The sequence below is a fragment of the Opisthocomus hoazin genome, chromosome 18, assembly GCF_030867145.1.
Source record: "Opisthocomus hoazin isolate bOpiHoa1 chromosome 18, bOpiHoa1.hap1, whole genome shotgun sequence".
Lineage (NCBI taxonomy): Eukaryota > Metazoa > Chordata > Aves > Opisthocomiformes > Opisthocomidae > Opisthocomus > Opisthocomus hoazin.
Genome location: NC_134431.1, coordinates 4,910,764 through 4,933,591, shown reverse-complemented (window position 1 = coordinate 4,933,591; position 22,828 = coordinate 4,910,764). Strand labels below are relative to the sequence as shown.

At 49.9% G+C, this 22,828-nt stretch overlaps 1 protein-coding gene across 1 annotated transcript in view; it reads left to right on the top strand.

The window, feature by feature from the left end:
- Positions 1 to 22,828, top strand: part of TOX2 (TOX high mobility group box family member 2) — a 160,634-nt gene that overhangs the window by 76,163 nt on the left and 61,643 nt on the right. Inside the window, exon 3 of the mRNA XM_075438585.1 lies at positions 17,245 to 17,490. Coding sequence (XP_075294700.1) covers positions 17,245 to 17,490 — 246 coding nt within the window. The remainder of the gene's footprint in view (positions 1 to 17,244; positions 17,491 to 22,828) is intronic.

The window sequence follows — 22,828 nt, the reverse complement described above, 5'->3', positions numbered from 1 at the left end:
GCTAGTCTTTCGCAGGGAGGGATGCTCTGGCACTGGACCCAGCGGGAGGACCGCTCTCGCAGCAGTCTTACCTCCTGTCGACGGGGTGAAAGGTGGCAAAGCTGACCCAGAGCTCTGCATTTGGGCTGTGCACCCATCAGCCATATCACAGTCCTGCCTAGGACCGTGCTGGGTCTCGCTTGTTGGTGACACCATGTTCGTGATCTGCAGATTCTGAGCGAGCCTGAATTAAATTTATCTCAAACTAGGAAATCCATCAGGAACTGTCAAAAGTGTCTGAGCTGAAGCTGTATAGCTCAGGTCTATACATCTGTGTACACTGTAAAGGGCAAAATATGACTTGGCTTTTATTACTTTAATTAAAACATGAGTGAAGAGTATGAGATTCATATTAAATTGTATTTTCCTGGCTGCTGTGTGAAGGAGCTAACTGATCTGATTACCATGAAGATTACAAACTATCAAAGTGAAAAAGAGCTTTTTGCAAGTATTTCATATTAAACCTTCAAACATAACACTTTAAGAATAATTATAGTTGTATTACTGGAAAATGATTCATGAATTCTGAATAAATATAAGACCCTTAAAGGGAAATGTTCCAAGACCACAGTTTTTGTTCCAATCTGATGAAATTTAGTATCATTTTGCAGCTGTAGAATAAAATGAAAAAAAATATGTACATAGACTGTATTGAGTATATGTCAGACTAAACTAATGAGATTTTTTTCATCAACTCTAAGCACGCACGCAGACAAATGGAATAGCCATTCTCATTTGCTGTAATAGAAAGCACCGAAAGAGAAGGCAGAAAGGATCTTACTGCTCACAAGTCTTTATTCTACACTTGATTGTTAAATAATATATTTTAAGTTCTCGTATCTCGACCGCAGAATGTTTGAACTGACATTAATGGGTATAAAGGAGAAAAGAGTGAGCTAAAAAAAAAAGCGAGGAAGGGCTAGGATTGGGAATTTTATTAGTATTCCCTGTGGGCTGTAATAAAGATACTTTTCACACAATACAGTGAATGTTTACAGCAGACAATTTAGTTTCCTTCCAACAATTATGAGAGAAATTGAATCTCAGGAAATGTTAGTTTTCTCTAAAATTAGACATAACAATAAAGATACCCCTGAAAGTTTATTAAGGCGGGGGGGGGGGGGGGGGGCGGAACAGCCGTCAGTCTCTGGAAGACAATTTAGCAAATTTATTTTAAGAATTCCAGATGACTTCTAAACAAAACCAGACACCTACACGGTACAGAGGACTCACGCACCCCACACCAGACTCGAAGCTGCTTTTCTCTCAAGGAGCTGTTTTTTACCTGGGCTGCAGCAATTCCTGGTGCATTTTCGAAGCAGTTACCCAAAAGGTGCTTGTTTCTACCGCGGGCCTGGCTGCAGGAGGATGCCCGTCACTTCTCCAAGCAGACGGGGCACAGTGTAGTAGCAAGGCACAAGGTAGCAGCAGGTCACGCTCCTCTGCGTGCTGGTCAGGATGCTACAAGCTTGGGAAGGTGTGTGGTCCTCACCTGCCCCCCGTCATCCCAGGGCCAGTTCCCTGCACTGAACCCATGAAAGGGAACCATCGTTATTTACATCAAGAGGAGCAAAGCTGCCGCAGCCCCGTTTTGTAAAATCAGCGGGATATTTGCTCACGCCGGGTGTTCAGCAAGTTGAAAGCCGTGTGTTTTTGCGTGGTTATTTGCATGGCTGCTTGCAGGTGCCGTTCACGTTGACGCCTGGGCCAACGCGAGGCTTCCTCCACCTCCCTGCACAAGCGCAGAGCTCTGCGTGCAGTCGCGGCTGGGTCTGCACGCGTAAAGGACTCGTTAGTGAAACACTGTGAGCGAAGGCCTTTTAAGTTTTTCCCAAGAAAATTGGTCATGAAATGTCAAGAGAGGAGCTGCAGGGAAAGGGTGGAAATTATTGGGCATTTGAATGCAACTTGAGGAATGAATTTATCATGCTCACACAGAGATGCTGGGGATCGCAAAGGGAAACTCACTCTCTAAAATGCAGAAAGCTCTGAAGCTCTTTGAGCAGCTCCTGTTGAATTTTTGACACGCTGCGATTTGAAGATGCAGCGTAGTTCTTCGACTTGCCCTGATTTCCAGGCTTCCGTGTCGAGGATTGCTGCAGCGTCCGTGTCAGAGACACCTACGCTCTGCTGCTTGCCTGGTTTTTCTTTTGTCTGTGCGGTCCTTGACTGCTGACTTCTGTCTCACTCTGTTCCAGTCTGGAAGGAGATTCCTCTCATTTCAGATCAAGAAAAGGGATGGGGGAAGAAATAGTCAAAGCCGATGCAGCTTAGCTTGCAGCCAAGCTTCTCTAGGGATCTTCCTCAAAAGCATCTGTCCCATTTTGATCATATTTGTGGCTAGGCTGGGATGATTTTTGTTGGTAACACCAAGTAGGACTCTCTAGGTACCTGGTTTGGTACCAGCATTAGCAATAGACAAACTCGGCTCTGAGTCACCACAGATTTGTGGAAATATCTAGGCTTTGTGTGGGCTTGGGTTTGAAAAATGGCAGCTGAAGCCCTGGAGTACACTGGGCAAATCTGAAGTTTGACTGTGGGATTGATGACTTGGCTTCGTTACCTGCAGTCCTCCTGTTGTGCTTAGAGCCTCCTGCGCTTCTACATTAGCATCTCTTTCTGGTTTTGGCTCTTCCACCTCTGCCTGTCTCCCTTAGGAGCATTCAAGTTCTACCTGGCATGTTTAAAACTAGTAAAGATAATGGAAAGACCTCTTCAGCCGCTTAATGAATGAAGTGTTTCGCTTGGTTTGACCTCTGGATAGCTGGGGTTGGTTGTCTCTGGATGCAGCTGCAAATGGGGCTCCTACAGTCTCATGCCTTGCATGTTGGGTTGAGTCCCTCATGGTTGTGCGATGAAGGTCATGCTGGTGTTGCTGTGAGCCTTCTTGCACCTTTATCTCCCCTGCAAAGCTCTCTCCTCTGTCAACAAATGCTGTGCATCGTCTCCAGAGCTGTCAGCGCCTACAGTGGTCCTTTCTCACTGCTGGTGTCGGAGGTGATCACTGCTACTCCTGGTTGTGAGGGTTGGTGGCCCAGATGTCCTTCTAGATGGGGAGTTGTCATTACTTTAGGGAAACACTGCTATTTGGATTGTTAATTTGATGATTTGCCTTTTTGCCTTCCTCCTGAAAGGGTAGCACCTACTCTCGCTATTCGTTTTGTCCACGTTGTGTAGTGCTTTAGAAGGTATTTGATGAGTGTCTGTGATTTAGGCCATGGATGAGCCCCTCACAGCAATGTGTGTGTTCTGGCTTTTTTTAGATACCATACATAAGCCTGTTTTTATTAAAGAAAAAAAGATTGTTAAAATTGTTAAAGATAAAATCTGTTTGTTTCCCAAAATTCACATATTGGAGTCTTAAGGCTGAGATTTTCACACCTACGCTGCGGATTTGGATACTTGGCCAAGCACTGCGTTACACTTCTCACAATTTTGTCAGGAGTCTCTTGGTGCTTCGTGCTTTCCCTAACAGCCCGGCACCTTTGTGCTCTAGTGGCATGACAGCTTCTGCTTCGGAGAAGGGAGTAAATGAATAAAATTCTCACACTCGTGATTGCGGAGGAAGGCTTGTGATTGTGGCACTCAGAAGTTCAGTAAATGTAGAGGAGGTAGAGAGAGATCCCAGGTGATTGTCTTGACATCCCATGGACTGGGAGGACTGGCACATTGATGACTTTTGCATATTTAGGGTCTGCAAGGAGCCCGATCCGATAGGTAATCTTTGACCAACCAGAACCAAATCACGTTTAGCTGCAGACAGCCATTGCCTGCCCTGGCTTTGGAGGCAGCACCTGCCCAAACCCAATCACCGGGGTTGAAGCCGGGTGGGTGCTCTTGCTGTCTCATCTCGGGGTTTACTTTGGCAAAGCTGACTCAGAGGTATCTGGCTTTGGCACTTCTCCCGTGTGCTGGAGCCAGATCTGGGGCTGAGGGTCTTCGGGATAACATGGGAGGCTGATTTATTGAGCTGGTGTTTTCAGTTAATTTCCTGTTCCTATTTCGGCAGCTTCCTGGCAGTCTGAAATGTTTTGCCGTGGATAGATGGGTAAAGGATTTCAAGCTTCTCTTGGGGATATAAGGGGAGGGAGAGGAGGGAAGAAGGTGGCATTTTACAAAGCATTGATATGTTCTTAATTTTAATAAAACAAAAAAAAAAAGGAAAGCAGCACCTTAGCTGCTAAGGCGACAGGCGCTTAAGAAGCACTGAATAAATACATAAAACGTATTTGCTGAAGGCATTTGTCGTTGGAAGTTTAAACATTAAACATGCCTGCTTTGTCTGATACCATAATAAAGCAGAGATGTTCAAAGAGCCATTAGTGGTGCTCTGACTACGGCTTTACATCTTCACTGTATGCACCAAGGAAGCCGCATTATATCAGCAATGCCTCCGTGAGTTTTGCCCCCTGAAAGGGAAAGTAAGTGAATTCTGGGAGGGATTTCTATGTGTCTTGGACGTTTTTTGCAGTGCATTTCCCCTTTCATATTGATTGACGTGGATGTTTTGGTATTGTTCCCATGTAAAGTGCTGGGAGGGAACAGCTCTGCCATTGTCCCGGTATCCCCAGGCTTAATATGAGCTGGCTTAGGGCCTGATGAGACAAATAAACAGGTTTGTGTATTTAGTTTTTTAAATTACGGGATAAGGAGGAACACAGATACTCAATCCATTAAGAAATAACTAGGTGGGTGATTCACTACCATTTGTGTAAATGGCGCTAACTCTGGTCTGCCTGCACAATTTATTAATACTTCACGGGAGGAAAAAAAATTATTTTAATCTCATAATGGATGATGAGCTGTGAAATTGCTTCTGCAGCAGCTGGGCACCCTGGGGGAGGTGCTAGGTTGCACCACATTATGCAGGCTCTCCCCACATCTCTGCCTTCCTCGTGCTAATCAGACACGTCAAATCTGGGCGATGGGGAGGGGGGGTGCCACCGCTTCGGTTGGATTTTATTGCTTTTTTTGTTTAATATGTGTAGTTTTCTTGTCAGTTTGCTTTGAGGTCCCAAGTCTGACTTTGGAAGCATGTGGGCTCAAATCTGAGTGCGTTTGTGGTGAGCAATGCTTTGGGCTTCAAAGGTCCTGGCCTGATCCCTGCCACGGCTGGCCACGCTGGCCTGGATCACAGCATGAAGTAGCTAGAAATTTAGCAAATGTCCTGGGCTGGCCCAGTTTGTGGTTTCATCTGGCTGATACCCTCACTTTGTAGGCAAGAGTACCAAGAGCTGGCACTGTTGAACAGCAGCTTTGCTCTGCCTTGGTGGGCTTGGGCTGGGACCATGAGCAGTACCGACACTCCGAGCGTTGTGAAGATTTATTTGCGTACAAAAAGGACAGCCTGGGGTTAGCGCTTGGGTTGCATACGGGGAGACAGTGCACACGTATAGTGATGAGAGAAAACCGCCTATAGTGTAGGACCACTCAGGAAAAAATTGCTGATTGCCCCCTTAGGCTCTAGCAAGGTGGGGTGGGAGGGCACGTCTGCACAGGGCTTCGTTTGAAACTTTGTCTTTGCTGAGGGGAGGGAAAAAAAGATGCTCAGGGCACAGCAGGGAGAAAAAAGGCTTGGGTGAAGACGGGTTGTGGCTTTGCTGGAGGATCTTGCTGCAGGCGCCCAGGTAAAGCCGTATTTGCTGCACTACCTGCGGCACGGAGCGTGGCTCTGCTGGCCACGGGCAGAGGGCTAGGACATAGGCTTTGGGGTAAAACCCTGACGAACCTGCTACAAAGCATCTGCACAGAGTGTGCCGCAAAGGCTTTTTTAGTCCCTTAACCCCATGCCTTCAGTTTTGAGCATCAGGGCAATGCTCTCTGAGGCGAAAACCGAAAGGGGACGAGTATGGTACAGAAGAGTTCCCTTCCTGCTCTGGGTCCTTCTTGCTCGACTGAAGCCAGGTTGAATTAATTTCTTAGAGTGCTTTTTACTAATTCTTCCTTGCATGCACTCCATTACTGTTTTCAGGCCGCCTTATCTCTTGACCTGCTTACAGTGCATTATACATCATTGTACAATGTCCCTTTGGCTCGACACAAAATACCAAATCCGTGCAGCCCAACAATGAATTTCTGTGGAGTGCACTGAGCTTATTATGCAAGTTCAGCATGCCACGAGACAAAAAAGGCAATTATGTAAAATCTGTACTCCTCAAATTATTCCCAGTAATGCATGATATTCTTGAGTAGAATATTATCATATTCCTTGTATTCGCTTCCAGGCGAGATACTAGGAAAGAAAAGAGAAGGGGTTGTGTTAGTCTGTCCCAGTCGGTCTCATTTTAGCTCTCCATCGGCTCCTCTCTCACTGGAGGTACAGTCCTTTCAACATATTTTAAAAACAGGCAAAAATCATTATAATCAATTTTAAAGAGGCTGATTGTGAGACAGGTGACGGAGGGTACGCTTTGATGACGTGGAGCGGAGCTTGCACATCTCCTAGCTTTCCCTGGAGCACTGCCACATCTGCTTTGAAAAAAATAGGGAAGAATAGCCACAAAAACACGTAATGAAATGAAAACCGTCCTCTCGTCAGTGTGGGTAGGTAACAAAAATATGGGTGAAGCTAGGTATTAGTATGGGTGATCTGGGAGCACAAGCATCAGACATGCCTTACAGTCCTGGCCCTGCTGATGGAGACAGAACAAAGAGCTTTCAGGAGCTCTGGTTATTGCTGACGTTTGCATAAGCCAATCTTGAATGCTTCTGAATACGCTGTCAGCAGACTTTGAGCTTTAATATCCCATCTGCTTGTGTGGAAGTTGAAGGTCTTTGTTACATGGACGTGGTGTTGCCATACAGAGTTCAGCCTCCAGAGCTGGAGGTGGGGGGCCAGATGTAGCACCTCCACATATGCCATAACGTGGATACTCCAGCATGGACTAGGATGGCATGGGGCAGAGGAAGGTGATGCCTGGACGTGCTCTGTCTCGTGACAATGGCATTTCAGAGAAGCAGCAACAGCAAATCTGCAAAGCGGGATGTTTGGGTGAGTTTTGTCAGGAGGCTGGGGAACTCCCTGGTGCTAGATGCTGATGTCAGTAATGCAATGCAGATGCAAGGAGGTGGAAGGACGATAAAACCAGATGAGATAGGGGAAAGGGAGGGGTGAATTGTTCTGTTCTCTGGGGAGCTTCCAGAATTGTTCTCTGGGGATTTTAGATGTCCTCCAAAACGCTAGCTAGTGTTGGCTAATTTTTAGGTCAGCACAGTTGACCAGACAAACTCCTGGTCTGATTGCTTACGAGGGTCTTGAGTTCTTGGAAGGATAGTATGTGGTCTTGGGTTTCCATTCCTTCCTGCAAGTGGTTTTGAGAGCTTTTGTCCCCAGGGTGCACTTGGTGGCATGAGAAGGTGGATCTGGAGGGACAGTTGTCCCAGCAGGTTCAAGTGGAGCTCTCTTTTTGGGATGTGCTGTGGCTCAGGCAGAGCCATTCCCTGCACTCTCTTACAAGGCAATTGCTGCCTTGCAATGCAAGGAGGAAAGGCTGAGATAGCTGAGGTGGATTACATTTTTCTTCCTCTTTATTCCTGGGGGTAGCTATTTCCAAAACTCATTTTTGTCTGCGTCACTGGGGAATTAGAAGTCTGTTTCTCTCTCTCTTCCTCAGAAGGGTAAACGCAGCATTACTAATCCTTTATATACCATTGCATGCTGCACTGCTGCTTCCATGCATGTATATCTGCCTTTATGGTAACCGTAACCTTTTCTTGAACCAGAGATTTTCCTGAACAAGAGCCCTTTGGGATCTGTGTGGGCTTTCCTGGATACATTTTTAATAAACACAATAATTTGACTGCAAGCCCATTACCTGTCCCCTGTTTATTCTATGGGATAGTCATTTCCATGCCTGCAAAAGCCCACTAACTCATAGGGCAATCAAAGGAGGAATGACAACCAGGACAAAATTGGTATGTGTTGTGATAAACCAGTCCATCTTCAGCATCATGCACTGTAGCTTTATGTATTGCCTGTAAATAATGGCCTCCAAAAGATATTAAATCTTTAGAAAAAAATCAAGCCTAATTGTAACTATATTTTTGTTTTCCATTTTGGTTTATGTACAGTATATGACTTCTGCAGAGACATTTTTATTCCAGGAAAATGACAGGCCAACAAGAAGCCATAATTGCACTGATTTTTAGAAGTGCCTGCATACTACAGATCTGATGTACTGCAAGACATGAATCAGAAAAATTCTATTAAAAAATCTCTTGAATGGCTGACACAGGAGTATTATCCACGATGATTAATTTGACTTGGTCATTATGAACACAGACAAGTCTGACAAAATTGCATTTCATTCCCCACTGAATTCATAAAATCACTATACACATAATAAGAAGTTATAGTTCTCTGCTATCCACTATTCTTGACAGGATTCCAGTTCTGGATAAGATACTGATTAAAAAAAAAAAAAAAAAGTAGAGGGAGAGAGGGAGTTGGGAGCCTTTTTAAAAGCCTACAATAGGGCTGATTTCTTTTGCTGTAAATTGTTCATAGAACTCCATTATTTTTAGCTTTTTTGGCGAAGTGGCGATGCAGGTCAACCGCAGCTTGGACAATATGAAAGCTGACTGTAAGCCTGTATGTATATCGAAGGGGATGCAGCAGAATCGCACGCACGAGTTTCGCATCGTGAATCCCAAGAAGCCCTGTTGGGCTGTACCCGAGGGCACGGGGCAGGGACCGTCACCGCTGTTGCCTCTGTTCCGCCACAGCCACGAGCGAGTCTTTACCCAGACCGAATCTCGGGGAGTGTCCGTCACACAGATCAGGGTCCGTAGCTGGTACCCTGTTCTTCATCTCCCACCCACATACGCGAGGTACCAGTGGACAGGCTGAGGCCAGAGAGTCCCAAGAATGTTTCTTCTGGCTTTGGTAGCATGTAAAATAACAAAAAAACACCCTTCTCCGATGAGTAGCCGGATTTTGCGCACTGTCCAAAACTTTGTCTTTCTGAATGAGCTGAGATTTTTCTGCTCCCTCTGAATATTGCTGGCTGGTTCCCTTCACAGTCCCCATCCTGCTGAGCACCACGACACCACTTCACAGCCATCCCTTTGCCACTGTAGCAACTGGCCAAGGTGATCAAAGATTATTAGGACAGGCAAGAATGCTTAGCACCCTGGTATCTCCCTTCCATACACGTGTGGTTTTATGAAACTTGTAGAAAGGAGAAATTTTTTTTGTGCTGTCAAATTTGGTTGAAACCATCCAGCAGGCTCAGCTTTTGGAGGACCCATGGCTCTGTGGCTGCACGTGATTTTGTGTCTGTAGGAGACAGGAGAAGGTCAGCTTATGTGAAGTTAAAAGGTGAACATACGGCTCCATGCGAAGGCGAAGCCGTCCGGTAGCGCCGTGGTCGAGCTGGAGGCTGGCTTTCTGCTGCGGGTTGTGGTAGCACGCCGAGTCTGCGTCCAGGCAGTGCCTGCACGGTGGGAGGAAAGGGTGAGAAACGGGGAACGTGGAGGTGTGTGCTTGCTCTTTGGGTGAACCAACATTTGTTTGGGAGTTAAAAACCCACTGCTGCAGGTATGGAAGGGGAGCACAGAGGTGGGCAGAGCCCAGCTTGCCCGCGGGTTGCCTGCTGCTCTGCTGTGCTCTCATCCTCCCCAATGGCTGCCAGTTACTGCAGGTTGTGCAGACACTTCCAACGCACATTGACGTGCGTGCAAGAACTCATCTTTCCCTTTTCAACCGCATTCCCGTAGTCAAAAACCTGAGCATGTGAAAATGAATGTAAAAGGGGCTGGGAGCACTTCAAAGACAATTTGTAGATTGTACGTGACTGACTGTTAATAAATACTTCTTTACAGTATTTATCCGACTCTACCCAAGCAATTCATTGGCCCTGCTATTCACGCGCTGGATCTCCGTGTGCGGAGATGAGGCAAATCAGTTTCCATTCCTAAGACCCAGAGCTGCTGACACGGAAAATCAGCGCTACTTCACTTCTTGTCACGGGGCTTGGGGAGTCACAGGTGCGAGCACAGCCCCCCGGCATCCCTTCCCCCCCCTACCCCGGGGAAGTGGTGCCGAAGGGGTCTGCACCCCTGCTCGCAGCCCCCCGCGTCACCCTGCTGCGAGCAGCGGGCTGTTTCCCTTGCTGGCCCCAGAGCGTGTCTCTGTAGTTTGCGACGTGCAGGTGACTTCCACCTTCTCCTGCCACCTGAACTATCGTTTCTGTCCCCGTGGATTCAGTATTTGTGCCGAGCAGAAAACCTCTGTGGTTCATGTGCTGGAGAAGCGTATCAAAATCCCCTGCTTGCAAATATGATCGTGCCTGTGCTGAGTAATGCGTGTGATGGGAGAGCAGTTCGGAGGCTTTCAAGGAAATGCAGAGTAGCTTGCCTTCATTAAGCTTTTGTTTTCACTTATTGTGTTTGGACTCTTCCTTTTCATATGGCCACAGGTCTTCTCTCAACCTGGCATCTTGTGTGAACACTGAGACACTGTGGGTCCTTCTGTATATAGGTGAAAGAAGTAGGGAAGGTCTCTGTAGGGAAGAGCTATGTGCTTATCCAGCTTCTGACCCGAGCTGCTGCGGCGTCCAGCTTTGGTGCAGTCGAGATACTCCACAAACCACCTGGTTGTTTTTTTTGCGTCCCCTTTCACAAGCTACTCTGGTGCTGGTAGAACCCATGGTGCTGGTGGGAGAGGAGTGCTCTCCCTGAGGACACAGCCCTCGGGCCCCAGGTCCTCCTGCCATCCCTGCGTCTGGCTGGGATGGGGCAGGAGGGTGGGCACTGCCATTGCTGCTCGTGGGACGGCGTGGGCAGCCCATAACCTCCATGTCCTCCCTGCTCTTCATGCACACCAGCGCTCGATGTGTAGCCCGTGGTCATACCGCTCAGCCTCACAAATAGCAAGGTTTTTCTCACTTTGCAGACCTTCCAGGCTGGTTTGGGTCTGTGTAGACCCATCTAATCTCTAAAGTGTCTAGAGGGTCACGTTCCTACGTCAGTAAGTTCTTGTGTTAGCTGCAGGAAAAACCTAGTTAGTAGATGAGGGATGGTACAGAGTCCATGGTGGTTTGTGTCATCTGATGATTAGGGTGGGATGGATCACTCCAGCCTACGTATTTCCGTGTACCTTACCAAGAATAAATGTTCTCTCTTAGGTTCATATTTACTATTGAATGTTATTTGACAGGACAAATATTTACCTGCAATAATACTGCAAATGTCTGTCCTCACTGTGAGTAATATTTCTCTGAATCAATGCTTGGCTCTAACTGCTGGATCCTCATGAGTAATCACACAGAACACGGCTCAGTGGAGAACTGGGGTCACTGGACATTTGCCATGCTGCTGAAGAACAGTTTCCCAGGTCCTTGGTCAAGTCATGTCCTCTATGACTGGTACCAACGCAGAGTGAAGAGATGCTGCTGGCCAGCTCTGGAGTGTTTTGTAAAGGAGGACAGCACTTTCCTCCCCTTTCAAGAAGCAAAATGCTGGAGAAAGCTAAAGACTTAATTTGTAGACTTGCTCAACACTTGTAGCTCCCTCTCGAGTCACCTGCATAGCAATTTCTCAATGTCCTTTAAAACACGGCTGTGGTGATGGCTTTGGCTGAATCACAGCTCATCCCTCAAGAGCTGCGCTGTGTCAAGGCATCTGGGCATCCCTTGGTCTCGGATCAGCTGGAAGTATGGAGCCACCTGGCCACTGCGCAGGGGTGCGGGGATGGATCCAAAACAGCCCCTCTGCACTGTGCTTGCTGGGAACGCTTCCCTGGGCTCAGGTCCGTGGTTTGGCAGGGCAGTTTTGTTACTGGGTGGCTGATGGGAGCCACCAGGACTTGGCTTTATTTGCAGCTGAAGAGGAGGTACAGTGCAGGAGCGAAAGACGAAGCAGCAGCAACGTTGAGTGTGGTTTTGAGTCTGGCGGCAGAGGACGTGAAGGGTCGCCGTGCCCATTGGGCCATCTCGTGGTGCAGAGGTGGGGGACACCCAGGGCGTGTTGATAACCCAGAAACATGCTCCGTGTTTGCAGCAGAGAGAAGCTGCTTGCCCTTGAATGACCAGTCCCCAAAGCTGCCTCCTGCCCGAGAGCCTTCTCCTGCTCTGGGCTCTGCATGCTGAAAGGCAGAGAAGTGTCTGGGCTCTGTAGACGTGAGCTAGAAGAAGTGGAAATCTGGTCCAATGCTTGCAGTAGATCAAAGTGAGAGCTGGGAACAGGCCTCTGCATTCCCATCCCTGCACGCTCCATCAGGTCTGGCTTTCTCAAAGCAGACAAGAAGGCTTCATGGCTGAAGCTCTCACTGCCCGCGGTCCTGCCTGCTCCCCGGGCAGCCCCCCGAGCTGCCACCCACCCAGCCTGGGTGGCTGTAAGGCAGCTCTGCCTCTGGCAGCCCTTGCCTGACCTTCCTGGTGCAGCCTGCTGGTAAGAGCAGAAGGGTGGGATTGTTTCTCTCCCACGCTGGACCAGGAGCAGAAGCGTGTTCCGTTGTTGCGGGCTTTGCACTGCTTTACAGCGATGGTAGATGGGTGCCGTGAAAGCGCTCAGCGCTCTTCCCAGCTTGCTCGTCACTGGGCGCTGACAGCCTAGAGTCAGAGCTCCACACTTCTCTCCTTGGCCCACCGTAATTTTCAGAGGCAGCTTAAAGGCAAGTAGAGAAGATGTCCACAACATGATGAGCTTATAATTCAGGTGGTTATCCAGCCATATAAAAGAAGAACCAGTTTTACTGCTAAAACTCAGGCTTCCCATGCCTGGCACGCTGGAGACAGACAGTGGGACCAGCTCGTTCGCCAGTAAAGCTCTTGTTCTCCAACCACTCTCTTGATTCAGCTCCGTGTCCGTATGGGGCACCCTTTAACTGCCACTTCTGCATCTTCTGCACCCACAAAGACATGCCGCAGAAGCACCTGGCCCCCGGTCGGCACAGCTGTGCTCAGGGCGTGCACAGCACTGTTGCTTGAGCACGCATGCGAGAGGCAGGGACCCGAGTCCTCCCTCCTCACCCTCAAATGGCTCTGTTCCCCCTGCTTGGCCAGGGCCATCTGCGGCGTTCTGCTGTGTCACCCTCTGTTCTCGCTCTCTTGTCCTACCCCAGTCCCTGCTCCTGGCAGCTCCTTGACCCTTTTCCAGCCCCACTGCTTCCCTGTCCTTGCTCTCAGCCTTCTCCCGCTGCACAAGCTGTTGTGTCCTTCCCCACCAGCCTCATGTGGGTCCCCTGCAGATCCAGGGGTTTTCAGTGTCTCCCATCCATCTCTGTCTCCCTCTCCTGAAAAGCATCAGGGAGTGCGGGAAGCCTGGGAGATCACGGCGTATCACCCTGCGGAGGGGAGCAGCGTTGGCAGGAGGCCGCACTGGGGGGTCTCCAGGACCCACTGGTGCTTTGGGAGCACAGGCTGTGTCTGCTGGTGCCACCACAGCTCTGGCAATGGGGCCTTGCTCTGCAAGTCACCCCGTCCTCTCGCAAGGCGTTCAGCAATTATGCCTTTCCTCTCAAATGAACGCGAGCAGCCTGTCCCCAGCCCCATGCTTGTGAGCTAGGAGGGAGCAGCAGGTTTGTGGTTACCTGTTCTGACTCCTCGAGGTTCTGGATGTGACCTGGGTGTCACCTTGCTGGGAACCAGAGCCTTCTTCCACTTTGCAGACCCCTCTGCACTTCTCCGTGCCGAAGGCTCAGATGCAGGGAGCTGTGGCCCAGCAAGGCGTGATGAAAGGGTGGTGGAGAAGCTGCGTGGCATGAGCACAGCCAGATGGATGCAACTCTCCATGTCCCCACACCACCTTCCCTCCACCCCTCTGTCCTCTGCCTCTGAACCTGCGGGTGGATGGAGACGATCCAGGGATCCCTGTTCAAACCTGGATTTCAAATAGGTTTTTAAATATGATTTGGCTGCTGATGGAGGTTGGTCGTACCTGCTGCTGTTGCTCCATCCCGCTGCAGGCAGGAGCAGGGGTTTGGCACTCCGAGCAGCACCCAACCGCCCCGCAACACGAGCCCAGAGAGGGTTTGCAGGAGGTCACTGCCTTGTTGTTTCAGCTAATTCCAGTGTTTTAAGTTGAAGAGAAATAATGTGTAATCACAACAACTGTCATCTGTTTGACAGTGGAAAATCCTACATCTGCCGTGGGTTTTTGTGTGCTGTAATGGGCAGCCTTTTAGCAGGGCGAGCTGCTCTGCGCTCACGTTTGGAGTCCTGGTGGGATGAATGGGTTCAGACCAGCTCACTAATCTAATTTGTAATGTATCCTCACAACCTATAATTGGCTGTTTAATTGAATTCAAATTAACATAAGAATAGAAAATATAATCTGCAGCGTAGCCCACATGGTGGTAGAAAGGCGTGTTGGGTGTTACTGGTTCGAGAGGACGGCTCTGGTGCACGCGGCGTGAGACCACCCTTTGTGGGGACGGAGACGTCACCGCGGATGTGTCAACAGGCACAGTGTGTGACAAGAAATCACCTCCCTTTCCCACCCGTCCGACTGTCTATCTGCCTCATCTCCCTTCCTTATCCTTCTAGCAATCTATTTAAAACATATAGAGAATAAACGCGGCTTGCTTTGGAAAATTGTTGGTAGCGACACGGTGTAAAAGCTGGCAGGCGCCGAATCTGTGGTGTTGATTGGATATTGTCTAATCTGATTTTGATTGTGTACAGCTTTGATTGTAATTTTGATATGTCTGCACAATACTGTAGCTATTCGGAAAGCTTTGTGATTTAAACAGGTCTGTTTTTCTCCCCCCCCCCGGTGAACAGAGCGGAGGCAGAAATGTGCAGGGGGGTGAGCCGGGCGGCGGGGCTTTCGCGCTCCTCGCAAAACCGCCTCAAAGCCCTTCGGCGAGCCGCCCTGCAGCAACACAAGGAACTTGTAGTTTTGAAGAGAGCTTTAGGAAACTTTGAGTGGGTTTTACATAATTTAGTTAAGTACAACAAAGCCACTTGCTTATATACCTGATACCAAAATAAACCAGTTGGAGGAACAAGTTTGCAGTGCGATGATTTATTTAAATCCCTTCCCGAAAAGCATGGAGCGAAATCCTCTTAAATAACTGGGAAGGAATCGGTGTACCTCAAAGTGCGTAGCCCAAACGGAAACCTTACTACTAGACGTATTAAATGCGATCTAGCTGTCTGCTGTTGTGTGCAGCCTCTCAGCCCCTGGCCTTCCCCGGATAATGCCGCTGCGAGACAGAAGCTGGCTGGAAAAATAGCTGGGCTTGAATTTCCCCCGAACAATAACTGTTGTCGCAGAGCTGTCTCAGCCCCGGCTCCGTCTTGGGTTTCTTGCACACTCGTATTTCCCCACAGCCAGTGGGAATTTCAGGCGAAGGAGAAGGGTCGGGTGCGATGCGCAGCGCCTGCTCTTTTCTCTGTCTCTTTTTGCAAGGGGAGGTGAGGGGGGGGTCCAGCTTAGCAGAGGATGAGGCGCTTCCAGCCCCGGCTGGGGGGTGAGGCTGGAGGGACCCCCTGCTCTGGCACCCCGCAGGGATGCGTCTCTCCCAAGGCAGCGCCGGGGCGATCCCGCCGGCAGCCCTCCCACCTCGCCACAGATCCCTGCTCGCTCCCCGCTGCTGCTCCCGCTGACTGCTCTATTCCGGTTAAATGGGGGGTTTATCTGACTTTGTTAAGGGTTTTCTGCCTGCGGTCTGGGGTGATGAAGAGCACGAATCCGAGTGTGAGCTCTGGGGCAATGGATTAATAAAGCCTACAGTGCTTAACTGGTTTTGCACGCATCTGGGGTTTTGCTCTTAAATCAAGTATTAAGTCAAAATCCAACCATGAAACTAGGTGATCTGAGAAATTTAGCTTAAAATCCATGTGTATAATACTATAGCTAATCAGAATTTCGTATGCTATAATAATATGTGAAACAGGAGACATTTAGAATAAGCCTCCTCCGCCAGAGACTCATTATATTCTGCTTTGATAATTAATAATTTTGGACAGTTTCACACTTACATTGTGAAGCAAAGATGTTTTTGTCTGGAGTGAAAACTGATTGCACAGGTGCTATAACATATTCTTGCTCCGTATAAATCGGAATGCTTAGAAGTAAACAAGGCAGCAGAAAGCAGGGGAAGCACAAGGAGCACCAACATCTCTGCGTCTTCGTGGTCGCCTCAAGGGAGCATCGGTGGGGGGTGAGGGAGAGCTTGTCCAGGTACGGTTTGGATGAGGATATAAGGAAGGACAAATCTCCGTGTGTGGTGGAGTCGTGCAGGCTTCCTTTCAAGGGTTCAGCTGAGGGAGCTGGGCTTGTTCAGCCTGAAGAAGAGAAGGCTGAGAGGGGACCTTAGAAATGCTTACAAATACCTGAAGGGTGGGTGTCAGGAGGATGGGGCCAAGCTCTTTTCAGTGGTTCCCAGCGACAGGACAAGGGGCAACGGGCACAAACTGAAGCAGAGGAAGTTCCAGCTGAACATGAGGAAGAACTTCTTCCCGCTGAGGGTGATGGAGCACTGGCACAGGCTGCCCAGGGAGGCTGTGGAGTCTCCTTCTCTGGAGATATTCAAGACCCGCCTGGACAAGGTCCTCTGCAACCTACTGTAGGTGACCCTGCTTCGGCAGGGGGTTGGACTCGATGACCCACAGAGGTCCCTTCCAACCCCTACCATTCTGTGATTCAGTGATTCTGTGATTTAAAAAACATCTGATGGCTGCGTTTCCAAATCTCTCTCCCTGGTTGTAGCTTCTGTGCTGGAGTTTGTGAGGAGTCGATGGGAATTTTGTTCCCAAGTACACAGAATTCATGGAGCTAATTCTCAAAAACACTCTTGAAAATACAACCTGTAGATATTGTAAGAGCTGAGCTGGGTGCCCAGAGAGGGATTTTGCCGTAAAAACGCAGCAGCTGGTTGGGACGCGGTCGTGCTCTTTCGTGGCTGCGGGCTCTGCGAGCATCGCGTGCCTGGCTGCGATCCGGGCGTGGAGGCTGCTGCTGAGGTTTGGGCGAGCTAAAGACGTGCGAGAGGGATGCCGCGTGGAAGAGGGGAGCGGGGCGGATGCCCCGGGCAGATCCGAGGTGTGCGAGGACCTGTGGTGTCCCTGATGGATGGTGCAGTGCTGCCCGGTGCCTACACCGTTATGACCTGCTGGTGTCCGGGGCTGGAGACGTCTTTTTTATTAAAATAAAACCTTTTCCACTGGAATGTGCTTTTGTATTGCTTACATGAATAATTGCTTTTCTTTGCTGAAACAAGGCAATGACGTGTTGCAAAATGTCTTTTTCATGTTTTAGACATATAACAGTCAGAATGAGAATAATGAAGACTATGAGATCCCTCCTATAACACCTCCTAATCTCCCCGACCCTTCCCTCCTGCACTTGGTGGACCACGAAACTGGATATCACTCCCTGTGCCACAGCCTCCCTCCGAACAGCCTGATACCAGCGTACCCCTACCAGAACATGGACCTGCCGGCCATCATGGTCTCCAACATGTTGAGTCAGGATGGGCATCTCCTGTCCAGCCAGCTACCCACGGTCAGTGACTTTCCCCTCTTACTGTCTTTCATTAAAGCCGCTCCATATGTCGTGTTATGAGTTCAGCTGAACGTAGCAGCCTGAGATGTTTGCGCTGGGGGCTGGGAAGAGCTGGTGATGCAGCGCTGCCTCCCCGCACTGCTGCCCACCAGTGTCGGGGGGCGGTGGCAGATGCTGCAGTCACCTGCATGGCCGTGCTTGTGGTTGAGATTTTATGTTTCCAGTTTGGTTTCTTCCTGAGCCTTATTAACCGCTCAAGAGCAGGGGGGAAGGTTGTTTTCCTCTGGGTATGTAAAATCCTCACTGAACCGAGCAAAGCGCATGTGGTTCAACCCTGTGTGAGGGTGACCAGCCAAAGCCCATAGTTCGTAGCCCTGATGCCCAGCATCGTTTCTTCTGCTGGGAAAAGCCCCCAGCCCATCACCCCCGTGTCCTGCTGCCAGGGTGGTCCCTGTGGCGTTGGCAGGAGGAACACGGATGCTCCACGAAGGGAAAGCTGTCCTATTGAGTTCAAGGGCAACAAGATCCCGCTTGCGCTTGCAAACTCAAATTGCCTCTTGGCTCACGCCGTGGCAAGGGGATACCTTGCGAAGTTTCAAATGACTTTTCCGTAGGGATAAATAAGGCAGGGATAATGAAGTAAAGAGCAGCTTTGGGAAGAAACGTCAGGGCTAATTAGACCTTACGACGCTTCTGTATCAGCAGCACCGAGGAAAGCCTGTGACTTGATTTTGACAGTGGTATTGAACTAATACTATTGCTGTTTAATAACGTTTTCCTCTTTAGCAGATTTAGCCCTGTAGTTAGTTCTCTGCATTGTTTCTCTCGAAGATCATTGATTTTCATGGATGCTGTTGGAAGGCATCAATATCAAACAGAGTTAATTTTACTTAAATGAAATGCCTGCAAGTCTGCCCCTGCACTGGCTGGAGAACATTTGGTGTTGATTGCTTGAATAGATAGCAGTCTGAAAGGTAGTGGTATTTAAATATTTAAATGGGATATTATCTCTTAGTCTAGGAAAATCCCAGGGCTTTCGAAAGTCTTCATGCGTCTCCAAGTTTCACTGTTAGTGTGTTTAAGAAAAATATCATGTTCTGCCCATCATATTGAACACAGGCATATTTCTATGAAATTAAATATTACTTAGGCCTCTGCATTAATGTTTAGGTTCTTAGGTGATTAAAACATTCATTTCTGAGACAAAAAGAGTCAATTTCAGATGAAATATTTTTCCCCGGTTTAATTTAAAGCACAGCCCCTTTGCCTGACCCCTATTTTCATAACACGATAATTTTATCCTGTGTTGATTGTCTCATTTTTGAGAGGTGATATTGCACTTATAAATCACTTTCTAAAATACCTAAAGAAACAAGAATAGTGGGATTTATTAAGCAGCTTCTGTACGTCTGAAACAATTTATTTTGGAGCAGTCCTTGGGAAATGTTCACTTTCTTACTTTATGGTACTGTTTCACAAATGCAGCATTGTGACAATAAATCAGGACTGAGCCAGAGAAGATAAGAAGGGGGCTTAGTGGGCTGTAAGCGTAGAATAGAGAGGTTAAGATTAGTTTGCCCCTTACCACAAAAATAAAAATTCCACTGAACCCTGAATTTTCCAGCCGATAGTGAATCGAAACGGTTTAGTTTGGAGCAGAAACTCTTGGAGCTGCGATACATCTTCAGAGGTCCCAGCAGGAAGGGAGGTAGACCGGGGGTGATCTGTGTTGCAGTTTCAGGTCAAAATGAAATCCTGCCGTACCCGGTTGTCACAGCCTTTTGTTCCGTGCCCTCAGACTTCTCCCACTGAAAGGCAACACCTTCTAGCCCCTTTTTTTTATTTGATGCCCCAACCCAGTCTCCGGTTGCGGCAGCAGCAGCCCACGATGGCAGCACCCATCCCGCAGCGCACACGTAACTGCTGTTAGCATCCATGCGAGCGGCACGTGCACACCAGAACACGTCAAAATCCCGGAGACAGCCGATGTTTAAACTCCTGTGGTTAATACCTCGTGCCCGTCGAGCCGTAGCCCACTTGATGGTGGCCCTTGAAGCCGGCCGTGCTCCGGGCATCGCTGCGTGCCGGCGCAGGGCGCGCGACGTGCCGCAGCCCTGCCCGAAAGCCAGCCGCCGTCGGGCGGGTGTTCGCCGGAGGAAGCCTCCGGGTCGAGGAAGGGGCTCTTCTGCTAACGCTTCCAAAAAGAGGGGATTTATCGCCGCCCGGGTGGCGGTGGGAGGCCAGACGGGGAGCGAGCCTCGGCTGAGCGCTGCGGAGGAGGCGTGCGGGGGATCTGTCTTTGTTCCAGGGCCGACGCTGCTCATGCGAACGCTGGAGCCGGGAGCCGCGCTCCTTGCTGCTGCTCCTTGCGGGAGTTGGGACCGGTTTTTGCACACGCAGCTCTTTCCCGCCTTGGCTGTCGTGTCTTTGGGTTTGAACACGGTGACAAATGACAAACAGTTCAAGGTAAAATGTTTAGACATTGGTTAGGCTTTCCCTCGAAAAAGGCAGCTTGAGCCTTGGGAGTTTTTTTAAGGCATCTTCATGAGAAAATCTCGAGCTGCTGAAAATGCGTGAGCTCGGACTCGCTGAGAGCTGTGGCGTTGGTATTCTCCTCTACAGCTCAGAAGTAAGTACAGAAAATACAGGGGCAGGTTGCTGTCCCCTTCGGTGTGTCTCTTGTCCTGGGATGTCCCAACGTTATCCTTACACTGAGTTAAGCCTCTCAAGGGAGGAGGCTGCTGCTCCCATTGTGCAGATGAATACCAAGGCAGAGCGGGTTTAAATCAGCGCAGAAATTCCCATGGCAGGACGAGAGCTGGAGAGTGAAGGTGGATTTGCTGTGTGCCAGACCCTGCTCCTGGCTCCAGCCCGTCCCTGGGGTGTCAGGAGCTGGAGCCCCTTGTTTGAGCAAAGGAGCTGTACCCTGATGGGGAAAAACCAAAGCCACCATCACCTCCGCGATTCCTTACCCCTTCAGCATCGTCATCCAGAGCTCCCTCCACGCCACGGGCCTCTGCACGCTTCGCTCTGCCCCGTGGACCAGGTCTACGTTTACAGAACATGGTTCTTCGTGGCTGTTTCTGTCACTTTATTGACTTTATATCCTCCCCCCCCCATCAGTTTTTAGAAGTCAAGGAGTCTTCAGACATGGAAGGTGGGGTGCAGGGAGCTGGGGAGGAGAGAAGCAGGGATGGGTGGACAAGAGTAGGCAAAGAGATGGCAGAAGATGTGATGCTAGGAGGACCGATGGAGCGGGGTGCAGGGGGGCTGCGGACGAGGCAAGGGTGGCTCCTGTGGGGAAGGCACGTTATTTTTTTGTGCTGTTGACAAGAAACAAACAGAAAATTCTTAACACGGTGGAGTTTTATTTTTTTCTACTGTCCTCTCTTTTGCTATGGGAAAAGAGGAAGGAAAGAGGAGGAATAGCAGGAGGGAAAGGAAATAGGAAAGATGTGATTTTCAGTGAGAAATGAGAATATTTAGGAAAAAATAATCAAAGAGGAAAAAGGATGTTTTCCTTGGAAAGAGATTGGCTTTGCCCACTGTGAACATCCCAGCAGCGTTACGGTGTGGACAGGCAGCTGCTGAGCCCTCCGGGGATCCGCAGGGAGACCTGCTGGGCTGGGGCCACGTCGGGACGGGGACGTGGGGGCTGCGGGGACGTGGGGGAAGCAGGGGAGGGGGCAGGGAGATGCCGTGGATCGGCGGCCGTCGCCGGCGAGGTGGGGTGCGCGCTGGGCTAAGGAGCTGCTGTGAATAAATGAGATTTCAGAAGGGATTTGGCAGAACGTATTTGACAGAAACAAAGGGCGATCAAGGTCAGAGCCCAAGAATCTCCAGTGCAGCACAAACGTATTTCCATAAATATTAGATGGCGGCTGAGCGGGCTGGGGGTATCTCTGCTGGCAAGGTGGGACGGTGCCTGGTCGCTGGGTGCTGTGTTGGGCTGGGGGGAGCCGGTAGCCCCCGGTCAGGGGCACAGCACTGCCCGGAGCCCATCACCACCGCTCGGAAACCCAGGACTTTGTGCTCCTCCAAGCCCAGTTGAAGGACGTTGCCAGAATCAGCCTGTTTGCCCATGGCGTGGGTTGTGGGGCTGCAGCCCCCCTGCTCCTTCCCTCTTCCGCCGTGGCCAGGTGAAAGCAGGGCAGAGCCGTGTTTTTTTGCGTGGGGGAAGCATCGTTTGGGACGTGGCAGCTGTTGGGAGCAAACATTGGCTTTGCAGCAGGCGTGTAAAGTTTGATGGGAGAGACTGGCAGCTGTCCCCGTGTCTGGTCGTCCTGGTGCTTCTCCCGGTGACGGATCTTTGTGACTGTTTAGAAGGCACTAACACTGCCCCGAGCCTGGGGCGAGAACTTTTCCCTGCTCACAGCGAGCTGGAGCATCAGCTCCAGTGAAGGAAGGGCTGCAGCTGTAGCTTGGAAGGTCTTTGTTTCAGTTTGCGGAGTGAAAGCAGATTATTCGCGAAATACTAAAAATCTCCGGCGACAAAAAGCACATTCGTGGTGTGAAAATGTCAAATTTCCAGTTACTTGCGAACCCTGTTTGTGTAGAGGGGAGAGAGTAAGGGGTAACTGGGGGGTGAATTGTAGTGCCAGGGAGGAGTGCAGCCCTGAGGTCCCTGAGGGGCTGCTTGGCTGACTTTGCCCTCAGAATAGCAGTTTCCCAACGCTTTTGGGCTTCGCCGTGAAACAGAAAGGAAGGCAGTAAAACAGCTCGGCAGCAGCCCACCTGCCCGCCTCCCACGTGGGAAACGGAACGGAAGAGCAGCCCTGTCCCGGAGCTGGGGCGTCGTGCCCAGGCTGCGGGGATGGCGCAGGGCTCCGCGGAGCAGCATCCCCTCCGGTGCCCACCGCACCCTCCCGAGCGAGCTCTTGCTGCGGGCAGGTCGCAAGCCCACCCCCTGGCCGGCTCCCTTGGCTCCGCAGGTCTCTCCCCAGCTCCCGCCCTTCCCAAGGCCGCTGCTCCCCGCCAGACACAGCCGGAGGCGGTGGGAATGGCGGCGGTTGTCTCTGGAGAGCCCGGGGTCCAGCCCTAGGAAGGCGGTCAGGGTGCTTGGGGGTCGGCAGCGCAGTTGGCCGTGGCTGCGCAGAGCCGGCGAGTGTTAGAAGTTTTCCAGTAGAGGATAAAAGAAAGAAATTAATTAGATGTTGATGCGAAAGCCAGGTAAGAATGCCAGTCTTTTATCCAAGTCATTGGGAATACATGATCCTGGTAGGCAATGCAATGTACGTGTGGGTAAATACTTCCAATACATATTTCAATAATTTCAAATCACTGCCTGTTAAAAGAAGTTATTTAAAGCAACCTGTATCCCAATGCAACGTGCATGCAG